The sequence below is a fragment of the Catharus ustulatus genome, chromosome 3 (genome assembly GCF_009819885.2).
Source record: "Catharus ustulatus isolate bCatUst1 chromosome 3, bCatUst1.pri.v2, whole genome shotgun sequence".
Classification (NCBI taxonomy): Eukaryota; Metazoa; Chordata; class Aves; order Passeriformes; family Turdidae; genus Catharus; species Catharus ustulatus.
The window spans coordinates 6689673-6712660 of record NC_046223.1 but is presented as its reverse complement, the minus strand read 5'-3'; the positions used below and the strand labels follow the sequence as shown (position 1 = coordinate 6712660).

General features: G+C 37.2%; 1 protein-coding gene across 3 annotated transcripts in view; it reads right to left on the bottom strand.

Moving 5' to 3' along the window:
* Positions 1–222: 222 nt before the first annotated feature.
* The window catches only part of ESF1 (ESF1 nucleolar pre-rRNA processing protein homolog), a 29919-nt gene continuing 7153 nt past the window's right edge, over positions 223–22988 (bottom strand). For all 3 annotated transcript variants that reach the window (XM_033055994.1, XM_033055995.1, XM_033055996.2), the window contains exons 7-14: positions 20695–20809; positions 19627–19765; positions 14450–14611; positions 7918–8039; positions 6747–6837; positions 2131–2192; positions 1271–1417; positions 223–1119 (exon numbers count right to left, since the gene is read on the bottom strand). In XM_033055994.1, the coding sequence (XP_032911885.1) occupies positions 820–1119; positions 1271–1417; positions 2131–2192; positions 6747–6837; positions 7918–8039; positions 14450–14611; positions 19627–19765; positions 20695–20809 (1138 nt within the window). In that variant the 3' untranslated portion in view covers positions 223–819. The remainder of the gene's footprint in view (positions 1120–1270; positions 1418–2130; positions 2193–6746; positions 6838–7917; positions 8040–14449; positions 14612–19626; positions 19766–20694; positions 20810–22988) is intronic.

Below are 22988 nucleotides of genomic sequence, written 5' to 3'. Positions count from 1 at the left end.
AACACTAACATGGCCAAACAACATAGTTTCTAAAATTGTATCATCTAGATCTGCCTTTGATTTTTTCCTTTCCCCCTCCCCAACTTTTTTTTTAACACTTGCAATGCTGGAAGACTTTGTGGAAGTATCATATTCATAGAAACATAATAACAATAGCAAAAAGTTTATTTTGATGTAATTTCATTTAGGCGTGAAAGAAAAAAACACAGCTAGTACCAAAAATTCTTTTGGGCCAATTTAAACTATTTATTTCCAAAGTATGTTAATGAAACACTTCTAAATGGTAAGATTTCCATTAATTAGTTCTTTTACCTTCAAGTATTTAAAGGAAAAATTAATAAAGGATTTATGCAATCTTTTAAAAATCTACAAAAAACTTGTATACAAAATTTCTCCCATTTGTTATTATCTTCTTTATCAAGACAGGTATGTTTACAGACTTACGTGGAATTAAAAACTTTAAAACCACTTCATCTCAGCAATAAACCTCTGCAGAACTGTTTTAATATTTATAAATAAACACATAATTATGGTATTTGTAGCCATCTTCAGCACTCCTATTATTTTTAAGAGATGACATGATACAAAACAAACCACCCCAAAACCATAATTTCCTTGCATATGTGCAAAACTGTATTTGTTGTTGCAGAAGAAAAGAGTGATTATTACTCTAAACACTTTCAAATTCACCAACATAAGTTCAATGACTTTTCAGGACATTTTAGGTGGACAGTTAGAGCAGGCTGCAGTAGCTTTAAAAGATGTCTCCAGTTAAAAGAGCTGGGACTAAAGTAAAGTCTGAGTAAAACCAAAATTCAGTTATTTGAACTTCTGTTTTTTCCTTGCCTGAAACTCTTCAGTTTTATTTTTGACAGATTTTATTAGCACTGATAGGGCAGGATCTATGGCTTTCTTGGCAACCTCTCCTTTCTTTGCCACCTTGTTCTCCAGGCCCTTGTTTGCCTCCCTAAGATCTCGCTCCTTTTCTTCTCTTCGGCGAGCTTTCTCTTCCAGGATCTTTTCTACTGCTTTTGTCTTCTTGAAATTTGGATCTGAAGGATCCAAATTAAACAAGGGAGAAGTAAACATGGCTTGGAATCTTGTATCAGCAACATTTACCTGAAGGGAGAAAAGAAGCATTTATTTTAGGTGAACTTTTCCCATGACAGCAAAGCTTTTAAGGCCAAGAAAACACGAGCTGCTTCAGAAGTCACAGCTCATGAGATTCCTGGAACTGCTCCAGTCACAAAGTCAGGAAGTGCACAATTACCTGGAAGTCATCTTCTATTAACTCTTTCTTTTTCATAAGAAGTTTCTTCTTCTTCTTGCTCAAATTGTGTTGTTCTACAATCTTTTTGTAATTGAAATGTTTTCTGGTGTCATCCTCATCATCCATCATCAGTAGGGCCATTTCAGCCTGTTACAAAATAAGAAAGTCCATGAACACAATGAAATCTTTCTATGAAAAAATTCAGCATCTCATTAGCAAAGCCTGTATGAGTCTACATTTATTTAAATAAGTTGAAATAGGGTCATCAGGGCAGTATTATTTCATCCCTAAAAACATTATTATTTTAACATTTTGAGGTGCAGCATTAATAAAAATTTATTTCTTTCTCATTAGATATAAAATAAATGCAAATATCCACATTCCATTTTCAAACACAGTAATAATCTCATCTGAAAATTGCACACTACAGCTTAGAAATAACTAATGGATACAATTGAATACTGATATTCATATAGCAAGATAAAAACTAACATATCTGGATTTAAGCAATAGCAAGATAAAAACTAACATATCTGGATTTAAGCAATTTCTCTAGTTCTCTAGTTCTGAGAAAGAATGAAAACACAAAATAGCAAATAACTCAATCTTCAAGGACAAAAATACACAGGACAAGGTTTAAACTCACAAATGTTTAATACAATACTGATGTTAAAAAAATAAAACCTTGGCACTGCCCAACACACGAACTTCTTCTTGGGAGTTCTTGTTCCAAAAGCTCTCACTATTAAAATGGTATAGTTTTATTCTACTGCCATCCTATGAAGTTCTGCAGTTCCACTCACAAACACATACCAAATGCTTGCAGAATTCATGCAATGCAACATTTTATATCACTTTACCTTCTGTTTTTCAACTTCACCTTCTGAGGTACTTTCTACTGATTCTGGTTTCTTCTTTAAACCTGGGTGCAAATACAGGGCATGAACACGTTCAACCAAGCTACAGCTAGAACTTCTAAGTACATCTCATTTTCTTGCAGTCAGTATTTACAAGTTAAGGAAATCCAAGAAGACTTAAAGCAATAAAAATCCACTGAATAGTTGTTCAGTTTAAGGAGGCAACATTGAAATGGCATAAATAACTCAAAACTATGGTTTTACTGTATTTTTCATAGAGCAGTAGAGAGAAGTATCACGATACTGCAAGCAAACTGTGACATCACACCACTCCCAGGGTGTTTTCTAGTAGAAATTAAAATATGATTGACTCTGCTCAGACTGAATAGTGTTCTGAGGAAGCTCCCCTACCCCCTTAGCATTCAGAGACACAGTGCTGATTAGACAGACATAATGAACAGTATAAGACATTAATCAAACCTAATTTCTAATGAAAACAGACCTGTTTATAAATCCTCCCAAATCAAATGATTCTCTTTGGAATGCCTGTAGATCTTGATCAAGAAAAAGCAGGAAAAGCAGAAGGTTTCCTGACCTGAACCACACAATCTGACCTATGAGCTTGTAATGACATTCCCAGGCAATTTACTGCAGTCCACTGGGGGTACTGTTAAGAAGATATTTGGTTTCATTTTGTAAGACAGGATTGTACTCAGACTAGAATTACAGACATGCCAGACACATGTCAAGTTATATCACTAAGGATACCCTGAAAAATGATGTAATTCTTGAGGAAGGTTTTTTTCTAGCTTGGCTATTCCCTTGACTATTTCTACATGGATTCCAAACTGGAAATGGATTTCCAGAAGAAACAAACCACATCATGAAAACATAAACTATCCTGATGCACAGTGTCATCAGCTCAAAAACTAAACTATTGATTTAGTAGTTCCAGAAAATGTGCAGGAAAATCAGATTCAATATGATATTGTTACCTAAACTACACAATTTGAGTTACTGTGTAGAAGGGAGAAATAAATGTCTTCTGTAGAACTTTAACAACTATGGAATCTATCTTTCAGAAGTGGCTAAACTACAGAAAAGGAGCACAGAGATACAATTGGAGACAATTATGTGATTAGTTAGATCAGTAAATTTATTTTCTTTCCACACGTTTCCCAAAGGAAAGTCATTCAAGTCACCTTCCCTCCTCTTTCACTCTATGGGGAATCACAGAAGGGATCTTTATGCCTTCAGAATTTTCTGTGGCTGCAGATGGGGCTGAACAAGGAGTTGGTACCAAACTGAGCTCTTCTCCATGAAAACAAATGTATTAGTAAATCCTTTATTTCTTATTTTGACACTATGCAGCTAATAAAACCAGTTTGGGACCTAAAATCACCCTTGGGACTCAAAAATTTGTATCATACTAAAAATGGTTCTGCTTGAAAATTCACAAATTTCCTCTATTTTTAACATACTCCTGCCACAGTCTCTCTTCCCACATACATTCTGCTAGCCCCACCAACACACTTGTTGCACACTTAAAGCAAACTGATTGCAAACCCTCTGGTTTTTCCTAGCACTTCATCCCCACTGCCATCTTTTAATCAGATTTGTCCCACCTACAGCAAAAGATACTTCAGTGTGATGCAGAACTAACTGGTAGCTGCCACAAGCCAGAATAAAAAGTGCCCAGTTTCTGCTGCAATCCCCACTCAAGCTGCTATTTGACTGTTTCTCAGCTCAAGAATTTTGCTTGCAACATTAACTTTGTGCATCAACAACTTTGCAGCTGACAGTAAAAGCTATTCAAAACTTTGAGACTTCAGGCACAGAAATTGACCCCAAATCAAAAACTCTTCTCACAAAACCTCTGCCTTAGTCAGAAACCTAAGTCAGTCTCAAAAGCCTTGCAAAGAGACACAGTAAATGAATCTTTTAATCTACTTTATCTTTCAAGTACAGGTTCTACAACTGTACTCTGATTTTGTTGTAAAGCTTTCAGGTCCTTGCACTTGTACTGCTCCCTTCTGGCTGTAAAAAGGCATCAATTCCTACATACATCATAAATTAGATCACAAGGAGGCATCTAATGGTTTGGAACTAATAGGAGTTACAATAATGTGTGAAGAATACCTCAAAGGTACAACAGAAACTATGTTTAATAGTTTGATGTGTTCTCAAACTGTTCAGTGATCTCCAAAAGCAGGACCTTACTCTCAGGTGAATAAGCAATTACACTATTTAGCTATTAAACAGTTTAGGCTACAAGAGTCATTCTGACTTCTCTAAGACCCCACAGAAGCTGATGCAGTAACACTGAAACTGGCCAAGCCAAACCCAAGTCTTGCAAGGCATTTTAAACAGTATGGGCATCAGTGTAAAATGAGAGTGACAGATTTTTTTTTCTTGACAATATGAAACTAGAGTCAAGCATTCTAGAAGCTTGACATTTAGCCTGTGGTACTACTAAAAAGTCACATGAAAACTGTGCAAAGCAAGTACTACCATGAATCTCACACAGGCAGCTTTGGGGCATAGCAGGTACAAAGAAATTGTTCTAGCATGCCTCTTCCAAGGTGATGCACCCACAGTGTAAGTAAGAATCACTGCCTGCTCATCAGGAACAAAGACATGCCTGAGGAACATATGCTTTAGGAGACTTCCCATAAATTCCACTTTTCCTTTCACAGCACTCAGAGTTTTTATGCACTTGGTTTAGCAGCTCCTTTACACTCTTGCTTCCCTTCAATTCTTTAGCTTGACAGAAGTCAAGCTACACAAGACATGTTACAGCTAAAAACTGAATCCAGCACTACTGCATCTTCAGTTTCTGCACTGGTCCACATGAGTCTGTAATTAACCCTGGCACATGCTTTTTCAGCATAATCTAAAATAATCTGACAGTCAATTTAAGGGTGAAATTTCAATCTTCCAGGGGAATTGTGGAAGGTTTGTGAAAAAATGATGGTCATTGAAGCTGCCTGTATCCTAAATACAAAGCTGGCAGAATTACAGCTAAGTTCAAAGATGACTGTAACCCATTTTCCCTCACTGGATAAGTTGTGCTTAAAAGCAACCCCAGCTATGACACAGAGGCTGTTCTGGGTAAAGTTGGTGAAAGCCAAAGTTGTGCTGTGTAATTACCATTAAAATGTAAACTGCTCTCAGCCAGCCACTTTACTGTCCCTTCAGAATTTCTCCAGGGCTAACCACGTTCTGGTTTTCTCTTGTATCTCAGTAATTATCAGTAATCTTGAAGACAAAAGCTTCACTTTCTCAACCTTTATGTGTATTTAACTATCCTCAAAGACTCCACAAACATTAAAGTCTATTCTCCATGTTATGGACAAGGTTTAAAAATGTGCAAATAAGCTCATTTTCTGCCAAGCCTCTTTAGGACACAATAATACAGAAGAAAACACTTTTTCAGAGATTTCACAGAGAACATCACACATCATATGAGAGTACCTAGGTAATCTTGCTATTAAAGAAAAATTAAACAATTTGGTGGAAGGAATGGTTATCTTTACAATGAGTTACTTAAACCTATACACAGGCCACACAGAAAGCAGGGCAGAAAACAGCACTGCACGACACTTTGGACTGTGGTGGTTTTTTCTAAAACTTGGACAGGACTCACTCTACTGTTCTTTATTTCAGATTATTAAGCAGAAAATCATCCAGATTTTGGGGTTTAGTTATTTATTTTATCCTAGGATAGGTTTTAACATTCAGGACAGAAGCCTGTGCTAGCAAGTATAAAATTAAAAGTAACTTACCCTTTTAAATGGAACTTGGATCTGCACTTCTATGCTCAAAAAACCTCAACCAAACAATAATATTAGTAAATCTGTTGCTATCTACTTTATGTTTGTTTTCTTCTTTTGTTTTTATGTCATTTTTCTTCTTTTAATATACAATACTATGAGCCACCCTTAGGATCTGGCTCCTAAAAGTATGGAACATAAGAAACTTACCTTTATTGATTTTACTCAGCAAAATCACTCAGAATAAATTTGCTGCTACCATAGCATAAGCTAATTTAAACATCAGAATAAAAAAACTTGTAAAAAAGGCATCCTAAAAATCTACATTGGGCAAGTTATTTTCTAAAATATTACATTTCATTAATGGGGTATCTAAGCAGCCAAGAGTACTCCAGTAAAAACGTGTATCAGACTAAGAGAAAAGTAATTTCTCCTCAGAGACAACTTTGTTTATGATGCAAAAACATTTGATGTTTTTGTAATTGACCCAAGCTCCAAAAGGACCAATATATATATGTATATGGCTTTTCCTATATAAAAAGAAAAAGACTTCCAAAGCAATGGAGTTCTTTTCTCTGGAATTAGGGGAGCAGCTTGTTTTTAACAGCCATCTCCAGAACCTGGATAACTAACAGTCTCAGGTGAAAGTCAAGAGAATGTTGCCTACCATTCCATGTATTACAATATCCATAATTTTACAGGAACAGCAATTTTAGGCAAATTACACCCACTTAGAATGTTCAGAATTAGATTACCTCTGTGTTTAGTCCAGCCTGACTTTGTTTTGAAAACTCAGTATTTAACAAAAGGGTAGATTTACTCTAGAAGTTGCCTGTTGTGACTGACCTGTTTTCTCAAATTCTTCAGCAAAATAGGGGTCATTGAGATCAACATCAGGTGGAAGTTCATCTTCACTCTCTTCTCTCTCAGCAGCAGCCTGTAACAAAGCGCAAACATTATTATTTCAATCAACATGTAACTACTGTTTCACTGGTATGAGATGTTCTGTTAGTAGCTATGAAGATGAAAACTGAAATACTGTACATGTAACATCAAAAAAACAGAGCACACTAAAAGTTGATAGTAAAGACAACTCAAGAATTTCAACCCTCTTTCATACATTTTTATTAGGCATATCCCCAAACTGTCACGCATCAGACAACCATGCCAACAAATACAGGATCCTTACTTTATGTTCTACAAAAGCTGTGCCTAGGGACAAACTTGAGGAAGAAAGTTTATTTTGTGCTGCAAATTTCAAAAAGCTGGAGTTTAGGTTTAAAGAACAGATTTGCTTACTGGTAGTAGTGTGTCATACACCTTGCTTCTTGACCTAATTTATCAAACTGGCCAAGAATGTTGTGCTAGACGAAGTTGCTCTGCTACCAAACAGTGCTGCTTACTCCATTTTGAGCACTTATCAACTTAAAGAAGTTACTCATCAAGAGCCAGCTAAAACTAACTGACATGCACAGAGTAACTCAAGGTGTAGAGTTTACTCTTAAAAGTGTAATTCAGCAATGTGCGGTACATTGGGAGTAATTTAAGTCTTTAGAGAACCTAGGTTCTGCATGCCACATGCTTTTTTTTTTTTCTCCTGCAATTTGAAATTTTAAAAGTTCTTTGCAGCTATTAATTCTTTGCTATTACAGTTTTGAGAAACAAGTCTGTATTATTTCAGCCCCAAAATTTCTAATTATCATACAATTATCATTGGTATGACAACTTTGAATTGATATGCACACAGTAGCAAAAAGACCACTTCTAAAGCATTAAAAATGCAAATTAAAGCCAAATATTATTATTATTAATTATTTATCTTTACAGCAGCACAAGTAGATAAAAGAGGTTTGATGAAGTACTCTCAGAACTTCCATGTGAGTGACCACTTCATATTCTAACCTTAAAACAGCACTGGCAGCTGGACAACTTATTTTGTTTATCTGAAACAAATATTAATAACAAATTATGAAAACAAACAAACAACTCCCCCTCAAAAGGTCAATATAAACATTACCTTTCTCTTTTTCTTCAGAATTCTTTTTTCTTTCTTCTTCTCTAGATATTTTTCCCATGGAGTCAGGTTATCCTTTCCTTCCAACCTGTTTTTGACCATTTCTTCAGCAGTTTCTTTGAGGCCTAGGAAAAAAAAGCCATAGTAAATTCAAATGTGATGAATTTGAATTTTTTTTAATCAACTATTTTCTCCTTTGTAAAAGAATAATATAGCTTTTCTTCAACCAGTCTGTGGAAACAACATAAATATTGTTTAAAAATACATCTTTATAAAGATCACTTTACAGGATGTGTTTTTCCAAATAAAGTATCCTTCAGTAAAAACTGTACACAAGTCAGAAAAAGAGTTTGCTATGTGGTATCTGATCCCCAACACTCCTGCTGTTCCTCAGAAAGGTCTCTTCTCCAGTCATTCAACTGTGCAGTCCACAGATGCCAGAATGAGCAACACAATAAAACCAACAGACATACACAGAGCCCTTATGTTTAATGTACCATTAGGTTTAATTATGTACCTTATGTAGTATCATTAGTTAAGATTCTGAATCAGCCATGTTGCTGAAACTTTGCTTCTGTGACAATACTCTGACATGCTGCAGGATCTCTGCTGACCACTGTACTTTTCCTTCTAAAAAAGCACACCCCATAGGAGTGCAACACATCTTAATAATTCTGGCCTAACAGGATCAGACAGTTAAGTTTGGATGTGTTAATCAGGTTTACATTAAATTCCACACGTTAGCACAGACATCCACTGTTGCCATGCCCAGCACTTGCATCTGCATAGACAAATGTGTCTTAACATTTAAGCTTTTTGTAAATAGAACTGAATGAAGTTTTCGATAAATATGCATCATTACAGTATTCAATGATGTAAGAACTTCACTTCAGAAATGAATCCATTAAATAACTGAAGCATTCCCATTTTACATGTAGAATACTTAAATCCAGAATATGCACTTAATTGGAAGCAGTCTTCTAATTTTGCTAAAAAATTCCACACACATCAGGAATACTTTTCTAAAATTCATTGCACCACAGAGCACTTGGATGTTATGAGGATGAAAACTGATTTCAGATGCACCTTATAAACTTTCAGCCTGCTCTTCACAAGATGGGCACTTGCAAAAACAAAATTTCATGATCTAAGGAGATTAAGTGACTTGCCTTGCAATGCACTGGAACACAATTCAGTGGAAGAAAGAAAATCCACTTCTCTGGTAGGCAGCAACAGCCTGGGCAATAAAGTATTTTTCTCCTATCTGCAATTCCTGGCTTCATTCACTCACACTTTTTTTTTTAACTTCTGTAACAAATCAGTCAGATATCCTACAGGTAACATTGTCTCCTAAAAAATGACTGAATTATCTTGGGAGTTTGTAGGAATCCTGTTTCTGCTTCACCCTCCAAGCCTGATATTTGTTTGTCTCCTCCCCAGTCCTACTTCCAGTGATCTCTATTCAGCATTCTCTTCTGCTATCCCAGTCCAGCCCTAACCTGACCACATCCTACTCTCCCACCCCTCATCCCAGTTTTATTGTTTAGAAATCATACTCAGACCTCTTTAGATATCCTAAACTGGATCCCATTCTTTCTCCCAGATTTTTCAGTTGCGAAGTCCCCATTCCTCATCATTCCTCCCAGCTCTCCTCAGTATGGAGGAACTGAAAACAATGGTCATGATGGAATAAAAGGGGCAGCTTTCATGGACAGTTCTAGCTGTCCCCAGAAAAGCAGAACATTTTTTCTGAAAAACTGCAAACACTAATCCCTGGTTTTGTGCTTGTTGACACTCCAGGGCTAGGGAGCTGAAATACAAAGTGTGAAAGAGATCTAAAATCATATTAAACCATAGAACCATAGGAGGAAAAGAGTAAAACAAAAGCAAGATAAAGAATCCTTCTACTACTCTGGAAAGGCACCAGAATGAACAGTAAGTGGCAAATTGTTACAGCCACAAAAATTGTGTACTTAACCATCAAACAAATCAGACCCATGATAAAGGGAGGATTTTGCATAGATTCAGTAAAAAAATGCCATTAAGAAACTCTTATACAACAAGAACAAATATTTAGTTATCTTCAAAGTCCATGAAAGCAGAGTCATCAGATTCCTTGAAATTGAAGCACTGTAACTTTGGATACTTTGTAGTACTTTCATGGAAAAAATTACTGGTCAGGTAACAACCTTGTGGATTCTCTTTGAAGACAGTAAATACAGAATTAAAAAAAATATATGTCACAACTCCAGCTAAAGAGAGACCCAAAATCTGAAAGGAAGTTACAATATTTCTGATTTATTTGCCTGGAAAATGGAATCATTTGATCCATCTGGCACTGAAGAACTTGGAGGAAAATCCAGTCCTTTCTTGTGGTATTTGGCAGTCTTATGAAAGGCATTAGAGTTTCTCCACAGATTAGAATGGCTTAGAAACTACTGTCCAGACCACTTCCTGAGAATAAGAGTATATTTAAGTGGTCAAAAGGATTTTGATTGCAGAAGGGGAAAGGAATTGTCTACTTTAGGTAGAAATATTAGCTGACCATATAAAGATCTAACTTATATACCCTTATTGATATATATATATGTTTTTTTTAGAATTAATGAATCACAATTTTATTTAATCTTCACGAACAAGGGCAAGAAAAGAGGAAAAAAGTCATCTATATTAGCATGCAACGACATCATACTTCAGCTAAAGGACTGAATACTACAGCAAACCTAAAGATACTGCTGTTCACACTGGTGGGACAGCAAGGGATGGGTGCAGGCCAGATTTTTTACTTCTCCAAACACACAGTTTTGAAAACTTATGGAAGTTTAACAGCCTGCAACTGTCACTATTATTAGAGGGTAGAAAGATACATTTCTATTCTCAGGAAACCTAAAGGAGCAAGTTCATCTTGAGTATAATGCCTCACCAGAAAAATTAAACACCTTGTTGCAGGTAGCTGGAACAGCAAATAGAAATACTGTGATAACATTAGAATTTGTCACCCCCAAAGATAAAATATGTTAAGTCAACCAAGTTTTCCTAAGCAGCAAAAGTGCCTGTGAGAACCCACCACAGGTAGCAGCTTCAGATGTGAGCCTTCTATTCTACCTCTGACCAAAACAAATTTGAAATTTTCCTCTAAGCCTAGCAAAATATTTACATCTCATTCATCCCAAAGGAAAACTTTTTAAGTTCAAACCACCACCCGCTCAAAAAACTGCATAGACATATGGCTGAATATCATCAAGAAATGCAGTTGTGGTCTTCTCTCTTTTCACTTTCTAAGGGGAGCTTTGGGAGCTGGATAAGGATTCATAGTAATTGTTGCTTAAATCAGATATGATTAGGAAAACAGATGGATGCTTAAATATAACACTGATTTTGTGCCTAGAAGAAACAGACCAAAGAGAGTTGGAACTACATCTAATTTATTTTTGCTGGCACTGGGGTTTATTTAAAACTATTATGATTCAAGAATAACTGAATCATTGACAAAGTATGCTTTCTATAACCATGTGTAAATAACTGTGCCAAAACTCAAAATTTAAAATTAATTCAAATATCTGCCTTTCAATTGAAAAACTTCCTAGATTTAACTGTTGTAATTCTTCCATGTATTAAACATTTGGACAGGAAAAACATTTTGCAATAAGTCAAGCACATTAAGGTAGAACTTGATAATAAAAATATTTCAACAGACATAAACTAGTTCTGAAAAAAATTAAGGAGTCTTCAGAGGTTACAAGAAAAACTATTTTTGAATGCCCAGAATACTCTAAGTGAACATAAATGGCTTTGAAATTTAAAAGAGCACATTTGTTCAACAAAAAATAACAACTAATGTTCCTCTCTCCCATAATGAAGCACAGCCTCAAGCGTGTATAAATTGCCAGAGCTATAAACTACTGTTCAGCATGTGCTGCCTATGCTCCACCATATTTAAAAAACAAATATAAAAGACTATCCCCTTCAGGTGTGCTGACTTCTTCTCCAAATGGTGCCTGAAGTCAGTACTGGCAGAATTTTTGACTCAAAAACAAACTTAAGACACCCATTTTCACTTTTACAACTTGTGTTTTGGACAAAACCATATTGCAGGGGTCAATAGCCACAGGTAGCACTGCTGATCTCATGGAGGTGAACAGTCTCTAACAAAGGCAAGGGAACACTTCTATGATTTCCAGAAGCTCTTCAATAAACCTCTCACTTTTTCAGGATAAGAAATGAGGAAATGTTAACATATACTATAAAATCACAGTTGATAAATTAACATCAAATAATATAAACTATCCATGTAAAATTCATTGTGCACACAATGCGCATTGAAACTAAAATTATATGAACAAACCTGACTCTGTGCATGGACATCCAATTAAATCAGTCAAATTTATCAAGACAAGGGGTTTTGTTTGGTTGTTTGGGTTTTTTTACCATCCTTCCCACAAAAGAAAAAGGACATAGCAAAAGTCCTAGAGTCCTACAAGAAGGTGAAGTAGGGAAGGGGTTGGACTGGTGTAAGTATGTAACAAATCTAATCTGTTAGAGTCAAGTTCTATTGCAAAAAAACAGAGAGCCTATGCATCAGGGAATGGATTTCATCTCTACTACAGTTAATACTCCATTGCTACTAAATGTTATTGCAATTTACTCATAACATACAAGGTACAGTCTTAAGGACAGCCTATTAGAAAACTTCTTGCTCTTTCAGGGTAAGCAAGGCTAAAGAGCTTCCTTTGGTCTCCCTTAAAACAATTTTCCATCTCCTAAAAGGAATGGTTTGCTCCAGATTCCTGACTATACTACCACATTAAGTTGCTCAAATGTTTAATTTACAGGACTTCTTTCATACAGTCTGCAAAATTCTTCGAAATAACAAACAAGAAAACTCTGTGAATGTGTTTTTCAAAACCAACACAAAAATGATTGCTTTAACAACACCTAAATACAAACATATATGAATACAAAACACACTCCTAGAAGCAATTGATTCACCTGTGGTTTCCACCTTCACCCTGAAAGGTGGCAACAACAAATCTCTGTAAAAGTCTTATAAAGCTACCAATGCATGAAAACTCCTTGGCCTTGAATGCTCAGTGACACAACGAATTAAATACTGAATGAGCAACATCGTGAATGCAAGTACTGACACGCTGTGGACAGATGGAGTACAGCACTGTGTCAGTGAGCTCTTGTCCTGGCTGCATGATACATGCTTTTTCAGAAAGGTTTTGACAGAATTCAAGTCAGAAATTACTGAAATTATAAAAGCATGGTTGAAAGCACACAAGCATTTTTAATCTCCATGTATTTTTTGGAATACAGGTCTGATGAAGAAATAGGAATAAAATTTAGTCCATTTCAGTGAACTGCTACAGAGTGGAATATTTCAAACCAAGCAGAATTTCTATTCAGCTAAAGTTACCTGAGTGAACTCAGAATAATATTTGTATAAATCATATCATTAGATATACATTCCTAGCTGGAATTAACCCATCAGCAGTGAAGGGCCTGGATTCTGGTGTGTGTCTGATCTTGCTCTATGCAGTAACAGCACAGGGCTTTGTCCTGACATAGGCTGCAGTCCCAAACCTGCTGCACCTTGCTGCTCCCAAGAAGGGAATGTTATACTTCCCTAGCCTTTCAGCTGCACATTTAACCCTCTGAACATTTGCCTATCTGACTTGCTAACTCAGTGGAAAAGATCCAGATTTTTTTTTCCAGAGTAGTTCTGTGATTTTCACAAACAAAATTAGGCTTGCAAAGAGATCAACCAAGGGCCAGGGCTGGTACAGGCAGACACAATGAGCTCTGGGCCAGGATCAAGGTGATGCCACAGTGCAAACCTTTCCCTTTGTGGATGTAGTGACTTGTTAAACTGGCTCATTACACCTCAAGGAAAGCATTCAGTCTGAGTGGTTTTTTGTCAGAAAGAAAAAAAGAGAACTAGACACTAGTATTTGGCTCTCTGGATAAACTCTGCTGGGATGCTGTAAGCTGAAGTTACCTTGCACTGATTTCCAGATGTCAATCTGGATCTCACTGGTCACCAATCATTCCTGGTACCTTGCTTCCTCCCAGAGCAGTTTCACTAGATGGTCAGACTTCTCCCTCTTTGCTCCCCCAAATCTTTAGTATTATGCAAACAACATTTCCAAACCATTCTCCTCTAATTATACACCATGTTTCCAAATCATACTGGTTTTCATTTTTAAAAGTGTAAGTATGTTTTATGACTCTACAGCAAACACATGAATTCTACTTAAGAAATGTCTTCAAAGTGATAATTGAAAAAGTAAGTGCAAAAAAAACCTGGCAAAAAATAATCTATTAAGTGAAGCTTACAGCTGTGGAACTGAGTTCAGCCATGTTATTTCTTCTATTTCCCTCACCATAAACTATCTGGATTTCAATTTATGCGGGGAAAAAAAGGTTTGCTTCTGTGACTATAAATTCAGCATCTTACACTATTCCCCTGTCAGCAGACCAGTACTGCACATCTGCCAAGGCAGAAAAAGAAAAAAAAAAAAATAAACCCTACCTGGAACCCATTTAATCTCCATTCCTATATCCTTTTCTTCCTGTTTTTTCTCTTTTTCCTGGATACTTTGCAAAAGTTCTCTGTACTTAGCAATTTGCTCTTCATCATCTTTTTGGCTTTTCCTCGGTTTGTCATCTTCCATTTCATTAGCTGCATCACCATCTAGGAGGAGAGAGTAAAGTTATCACAGAAAGCCTCAAGAAAATGAGCAACTGAAGATAATCTTTAGGAAATAAACCTAAGACACACACATAATTTCCAGAAGAACATATAAAATATTTTAATCTATTATTTCCCCACACAGTAGCCTGTTTGAGAATTCCCTTATTTAGATGAAATAAAAAGAGTATCTGAAAAGACAAAAGACAATTTGTCCAGTAAATCATTGACTGGACACAGCATCCTTCACTGTATCTCAGAATTATTACTTTTAAAGTCCTTTCCAGCAGAGTAGAATGCAAATGCCCAAAACTAGCCCTTCCAGCCCTTTGTGTAGATGGGCATTACATCTGCTAACTTCCAGTCAACTGGGACCTCCCTGATTATCCAGGACTGCTCAAAAATGATGGAAAGTGATATAAGGAGTATATACTATCTGCCAGCTTCCTCAGCCCCCTTGGGTGGATCCCATCTGGCCCCACAAATTTGTGTGGCTCTAAGTGTGTAGCAGAACACTGACCACTTCCATTTGGATTAAGGGGGCTTCTTCTTGCTCCCTGTTCCTGTTTCCCAGTTCAGGTACCCAGAAAACTTTCATTACTATTAGAGTCTGAGGCAAAGGAGTCATTAAGTACAGAAGTCTTTCACTCATTGTTGGTCACAGTGCTTCCCTCTACAGCCAGTAAAGAATGGAGATCCGCCTTAGCTCTCCTCTTACTGCAAATGTATTTATAGAGTAAAATATAGTAAAATGTATTTATTTTTGTCTTTCACAGCAGTAACCAGGTTAAGTTCTAGCTTGGCTACGATCCTTCTAATTTTCTCCTTGTATAACCTCCCAACATCCTTGTAGTCCCCCTGAATTGCTTGACCCTTCTTCCGAAGTTCATAAACCCTCCTTTCTTTCCTAAGTTCCAGCCAAAGCTCTCTGTTCAGTCAGGCTGGGCTCGTTCCCCACCGGCTCATCTTTCACACAGCACATAGACAAGTCAGCTGCAGCTGCTTTTCCACTTTCCTCATCAGAAGCTGAGATCTGAGAGGGAAGCATCTGCTCATCCAGAAAGCAAAAGGCAACTCTGTTTTGAAGACAAGTAGAAAAAAGAAGACATTTGGTTGTTTGTTCTTCCTAGTGTCCTGAGAAAGAAGAAGCCATAGTGGATGGGAAATGACAAAATCCTTAAGCTAAAAGAGGATCCCTAGAACCTGGCCAGGCAAGGGGCTACCAGCTAGTATTTATCACTTGTTTTGCTAGGAGAAATTTAAGTAGCAATGCATATAGTCGTTTTTTTTCTCATTTAGATAGAACTTGTATTTCTTCTGTCAAAATGAACAGTTTGAAAACAAATGTTCAACACTGCCTTCAAAAGAACTGTAGGAGCTTTTAATTCTCTAAGCAAATAAAGCACATTTGACAACAGCTGCAAGAAAGGAAAGTGAGCTGAGTATGTTCTCAAAGTTTGTTCAGAGTTCAAATAACCTTGTCAGGGGCTTTCAAGCATCACGCTGTATTGCTCAACATCAGGAACCACTTTCTGATGGATATTAAGGCAGCAATGCTTTCTGCCAAAAGCTTGTTCAAAGGCTTTTTGAACAAAACACACAAACCAAAAAGTTCTGGGGCATTAACTGCTGCACTGCAAGAGAAATACAATCAACCAGGGAAGGAAGAAAGGCAAAAACTGATGAAATTTAGAGTAGAAAATACAAGTATATTCTTGTTGTTTTCAAAAGAAAGTAGTAACAGAAGTGCTAAAAGATTTTAAAAGAAGAAAGTTCAAATCATGAGGCTGGTCAGAAACATTCCAATATAACAATTTGTTTTTAAAAGATTACATTAATACAGACTATAACTAAATGCAGAGGCTCAATATATTAAGTTATATAAAATTTATTATCTAAAATAGCAGCTGAATCAGCTGAGATCACATTCTTGTAATCACAGCATTGTGAAGAGATTGCGTTCTTAGTTTAAGATTATCGTGCAATAGCCAAATATATTATTTCTTTTTTAAAAAAACCCCCAGCCTTAGAAATCAAAGACAGTAAAAACTTGTAGCAGATATAACATCTGACAGGAGGTCTGCTGCAAAGCTGAATTTTTTCAAAGTGAGGGGAAATTTTCTTTCTGTGATGTAATGGTAAAGCAGAAAACTTACCTACTGACTTGGATGCTGATGGCCATACCATAAAAATCGCCCTAAATGTCTCAATTCTATCCAGGGTAGTTATTCTAATTCAGATAAATAAAAAATAAAAAAAACCCCAAAATACGTACAATACACAGACCCATAGAATTAAAACTAAAAGATTTACACTCCAGTGTTCAAGAATGAAGTCAGAGGTAGAGGTTTTTTGCACCACACTACAGCATGCTAGGAAAAAACGAATATGTTGACATCGGTCTTGAGCCAGAAAATAATGTCAAAGAAAACACTGGAGTTTAATCCCACTTCCCCCACATTCTAAGTACTTCCTGAACAAGGAGATGTGCAAATCCCATTAGTTCATCCCAATGATAATAAAAAAATGGAAAAAATTTGAATACAAAAAGAAAGCGATTCAAAGCCTAGCAGAGTTGATGTCTTCTTGTAAGATTTTTCAGGGAAAAAAGATACTGGAAGAAGATAATGCTAATAGACAGGTAAACATTGAGTTACGACATTTTCTTAGATTTTTTTGCATTTTCCTTCAGATCTGTGTAATCTAACCATTGAGGGATGTAGTTTTTAAACATTCTCTTGCAAACCACGTGAGTTTTGCAGCTGCAGCCTTTAAGCACCTGTCTCTGCAGAGGTGACTTGGCACTACTAGAGCCACCTCTCTGAGCCAGCCAGACCTAAGGCAAGGTTAACACTCTGACAATCAGAATCAGTCCTGGGCAGGGACTCACTAGCCTGCAAAATCCCAGGGAAATGTGTTCTTCAGCACAAAACAAAATATCTACGTGGCTTTGTGGAGTCTGGGCTTCCTGCTCAGATTCTTACTGAGGAGAGCAGGGATCTACACAGAGATCCCTACAAGCCTGGTGTGTTTGGATAACTCCTAGGTTTAAAAGTTGCTCTTTTGGAGTCACAATTTGAACCCAATGATCTCTTCCAACTGAGGATATTCTGTGATTTCATGATTCTATCAAGACCAGCTAATTAAAAAAATTTCTATAAAAGTATTTTATCATATAGTCTGTTTCAGTATTTGTGTGCTGTGCAAAGCAGAAAAGATGTTGCTCTTGAAAAGATTTAAAAAAAACATTAAAAGCTTAGACATAAACCCCATAGTGCTTATTTTGCAGCATATTTAAAATGCCATACACTAAGTCACTGGTCCTTATTGACAAAATAGCCATTACAGATTTGATGAATGCCACAAAAACTTCCTAACTGGGATATAAAGTAACAGAGAATTCAGAAGCAATGTAAAGGAGAAATTTTGTGCTATGAACCACAACATTCCAGGTCATTGCAATCCATGATGTTATAGAACTGTTGTTTAACAGTAATACTAACATCCATGATGCACATATTTAAAGTGGAAAAATTCAACAAAAAAAAGTATTAGAAGAGGCCAACAAAATCCCATTTATAAATAAAACATTTTACTAAGTTTGAAAACTATGAATAGAAGTCCAAGACATTTTTTCCTCCTTATCAGACTCCTACATTTCCATTCAGCAAGCTGACATTGATGTTCCCCATTTGTGCATAGCACCACATAATTCTGCTGGATGGAACCCTGTTTTGTATCACATAACTGAATGGATAAAATGTCAGGAACACTTTAAAGACAGGACAATATAATTCCTCTATTAGTAACTTACTTTTCAAAATATCATTTGAATCTAGACATTTCCAGATTTAAAATTTATTGGTGTGATAAGATTATTTAAGGTCACTTTTTTTTCCTTCCCAGCAATGGAATTCTACTCTTTAAAATTCCTGAAGTGTTGTTCACATGAATATTTGCTTTCATCACCACCCTATCACAGATGCCTTCTTTAGCATCATGGTAGCCTTGTAAATGAGAGAAGATGGAAATGCTTTACTCTGCACCCCCTGCTCCCGTTTATGGACTTCACTAAGCACTGCTGGAGAAACTAAAGCTCACTACAGTGCCGTTTGTGAGATTTTATGTAAACTAAGAAGCAAATAGACATTATTGCTGCCAAGAGAACGCCAAGATGAGTTTGCTGCCACAAGATTTCCCAATTCTATAACCTGAGCTTTTTAAACCTGCAATGTTTTTTTGCATGCCCCAAGCTCATCTCTGATGGCAGCAACCTGCTTTAATGTGGTATAAATCAATTTTAACATCTGTTTGAAAGACCTAATTGAGGCTTATGAAATCTTATTTGCCTCGTAATCTAGGCTGTATATATTATTAAGAGCAGGATGACTTTTAGAATGAAAACAAGCAATTTAAATCAGGAATTTAAACATTGCTGCACCATATGCAGAAGACTCATGCACCTCACAGTTAGAAGAAATTCTCTTTATATTAAGAAGTGTGTGAAAGCATTTGAAAGATGTTTCTGTTCATTATACACCTTACATTTCAAACTAGGACTTTTCCTCTGAAAAGGAAACACTTCAAGTTCTATGGACCTACAATTCATCTCAGAAATGAACAGATTAAAAGCAGATATTGCCAAACTTGACAGAGAGATGTCAAAATACCCTGAAAGAAAGAGAAAAAAGGGAGTAGGAGGAGAAATAAAATGCAAGAAAATTATTTTCCACTCTGAGGTGCAAGCTTCTATTCAGAAAGCAGCTACTGTAGTCCGGTGGAAGGTGTCCCTGCCCATTGCAGGGTGTTGGAGCTAGACGGTCTTTAAGGTCCCTTCCAGTCTGAACCATTTAGTGATTCTGCTCAGGGGCACAATCATTATACAAATATAATATTGGTCCTTGTAAAAGATGACATTCAAAGCATTTTCTATAGATATGACATTTAAATACTTGAATAACTTGTTTTCAAAACCCTGCAGCTAATGACTTTGTGTACAACATTTACTACCAAAGTACCTTGCTGCTCTTCCTCCTCTTCTTCACTTGATGAAGCCAAATAAGCTTGAAAATCCATGTCAAGAAGCTCCTCTTTGTTAAAAGTTCTGCTGAGTGATGTTATCCGCTCATGATCTGTCTCATCCCATGTGATATCTACCTTAAAAGGAAGAATGCCAGTTGTAGAAGCTGGAACACTAAAATGAAACACTGTAAATGCTGTCTTTTTAGGGAAAATTATTTTATACTTTCCATTCAGCATAAACCTGTTAGCAATGCTCTCTTTAATAACTATCATAAGCACTTGGTAATATGAATTGCATTATAACAATTCGGAATTTATTCTACAGTCAGTTTCAATGAGTTTGAGCTACAAGAAGAAATCTCCTGATGCATTGAATGGCTCTTTAACAGCAGGTCCCACAACACAAAACCTCTATAAACCAAATTTCCTTTGTGGCAGCAGATACTGGTGTTGAGCAGACACCAGCCCCTCTCTTTTCCTCTTCCAGCAGCAATTCACTGCTGGAATCACACACAGATTGGAGACAAAGAAAGTGTTTGCGCAACTGCACCCTCAACCAGAACATGAAACAGAGTTGAAAAATGATCCAGCAGAAACTACTGATTTCTCAACTGATCACTTCTTCAATCTGGTTCATTTCATGGCCAGATGGAAATTTTGGCTGTCAGGAAGACAGGGTAGGAATGAATTGCTACAACTGTTGAAGCCTGGCATTACTACCAAAAAAGCTCTTACTAATTCATACACTAACATCCATTTTAGGAAAATTAAAAGATTTAACTGTAAATAACTAAGAAATTTCATGTGCAACTTGTCACAGAGATATAATGAGGTGAAAATTCAATACTTAATTTGTATCAGAGAAGCCCAATCGCCTTTAAAATCCAAACCAGGATTGCAACTTGTGAATCCATCGCATGCTTAAATCTTTTAAAACATTTGATGTTGTTATTTTGGAATGGTGGAGATAATCAGGAATCTTTTCACCAGTACATATATCATTCATAAGCTGACAGCAAAATTAAACAAATAAGAAAAACATTACAAAAACACTGTAAAGATACCTTTGATGTTCCCATAGCAGCAGATGTGAAGTACTTTGGCTTATAAACAGCTATGTTCACTTCTGAGGCTACATCTTTTGGCTTATCATCAAATGTAACATTATCTGGAATAAATCTTAAAGGCAAATAAAACGTGTTATTCTTCAAATACACTGGGAAATTGCATAGTATAAACAGTCTAAGCTTTCATGAGTATGGTACATCATCATAAAAGAATTAGCTCCAATAAAAAGGGGGTAAGCCTGAAAAGGGAACAAAAGAGATGGACAAGTACTCCACACATGTAAGATTCATTGCCTGGCTTCTGCAGATCTGTTTCACAGGTTTTTAGTGTATAACAACACCCTGTTCGGGAAGTATTTCAATTTTCAGTCTGGTAGAAACACGGTAATGGGTAGGTTTTTTGGGTGTTTTTCTTTGTTTTAAGAACCATCTTTTCAGAAAGTTTAATATTAAAAATTAAAAATAAAAAATAAAAAAAAGTGAATAAAACAGGACTTGGAAACAGATGAATAAGAAATTCCAAACCTTTTAGGTTTGGAATACATCTTGAAAATTATAATTAGTAAGGAAAAAAAAAGTTTAAAAGACCAAAGTAATGAATAACAATTGAAGACCTTAGTTAAAAAAAAAAAAAGACCAATAACCTTGATATACTACACAAGAAATTACAGTAATTTCACAAATACAAGCCGCAGTAATTTGACAAAAATTTTGGTGGAAACCCGGAAGTGCGGCTAATAGTCGGGGGCGGCTAATATGTGAATAATTTTCTGACATTTACAACCCCAGACATGCCAGCCAGGGCGCCAATCCAAGCACCTGCCAGTAAAAGCCGGCATTCCGCGATTGTTACAGTGTTACTGTGTTGCCCTGGCTCCCTGCAGGCAGCACGGGGGGTGGGGAGAGAGGCAGGAGAGCTCTCTTTCCTCCTCTGCCACAGCCCAGGGGAGGACGGGTGGGGGGGCGCGCCGCCATTGCCGTGGTTCGGGGAGAACGGGGGGGGCGCCGCCATTGCCGCGGCTCCGGGAGCCGACGGGAGCCCCGTGCAGCCATTGCTGTGGCCCGGGGAGGCGGGTGGAAGCGCGCGCCGCCATTGTCGCGTCTCGGGGAGCCGACGGGAGCCCCACGCAGCCATTTCCGCGGCTCGGGGAGGAGGCGGGGTGCTTTGTCCGCGCCCGCTGCCAGCGCCACGGGCGCGGGAAAGTTCCGTCCCCACCTGCCGCCGCTGCCGTAGGAGCGGGGGAAGCTCCGTCCCTGCCTGCCACCGCGGGGCAGCGCCGACCCGGGGTGACCAAGCCCAGTGGCAGCGGTGGCCGGCCCCGAGCGGCAGCACCGGGCTGGGCCACCTGGCCCTGTCGGCAGCCCCTAGCGGGCCGAGCCTGCACAGCCTTAGCTGAGCCAGTAAACCCCGCCCTCCCGCGGTTCTGTTACTAATTGCACGCGGGTCCTCGCTGCGAACGACAGAGCGGCTTATATTCGGGTGCGGCTTATTTATGGACAAAAACCGAAATATTTGCCAACACCCAGAGATGCGGCTTATACTCAGTGCGGCTTGTATTCGTGAATTTACTGTACTTGTGATTTTTAAAAATCTTTGTAAATATAATCTGATAAGTAGTATTCAACATTAAAATTTAACAAAGCAGAAGATTAGGAAAACCATTGGAGAATTTCAAACAGCTGTGTTTGTTGTAAAACATTATCAGTCTTTAAAATGAAGAAAAGCTACATGTTCCCCTAACAAAGATGTCTTTTCCAAAATGTTTCAAAGCAAATTAACTGAGTTCCTCTAGAAAATGATTCAACGCAAAAAACCCTTAACTTTCACTGACTTCCAAGAGTGTCCATAATGGAGGCCCCAGCAGAGAAACAGGGCTTTTGTCACAACTTTTTATGATTTAGAAACTTTTCTGCTTAGAAGGAAAGGGGTTTTTTGCAACAAAAGGAAATACTAACAATAAACCAAGTCATAATTTAAAATCCTTTCTTTCCCAAACACGACTTTTGAAATATCAGAGCATCAGCTCATTCACAAGGACTATTGCAGCTTCGTGACAACAGCAGCAATAATCTTGCCCTGTGGTAAAGAATCACAAAAAAGACCCAATTCTGCACCCTTGGGGAGAGAAAAAGAAAAAATATTTTTCTGAATTCTATCACTTTCCTTAATTGTACCAAAAGCTTCAAGATGTAAATAGAACTTTTTATCTGGTTTTTCTGAAAATAGACTTTATATGCAGAGATCCCCTTGAAGTTCCCGTATTTCAATAAAAATAGTCAAAAAGAAGAAC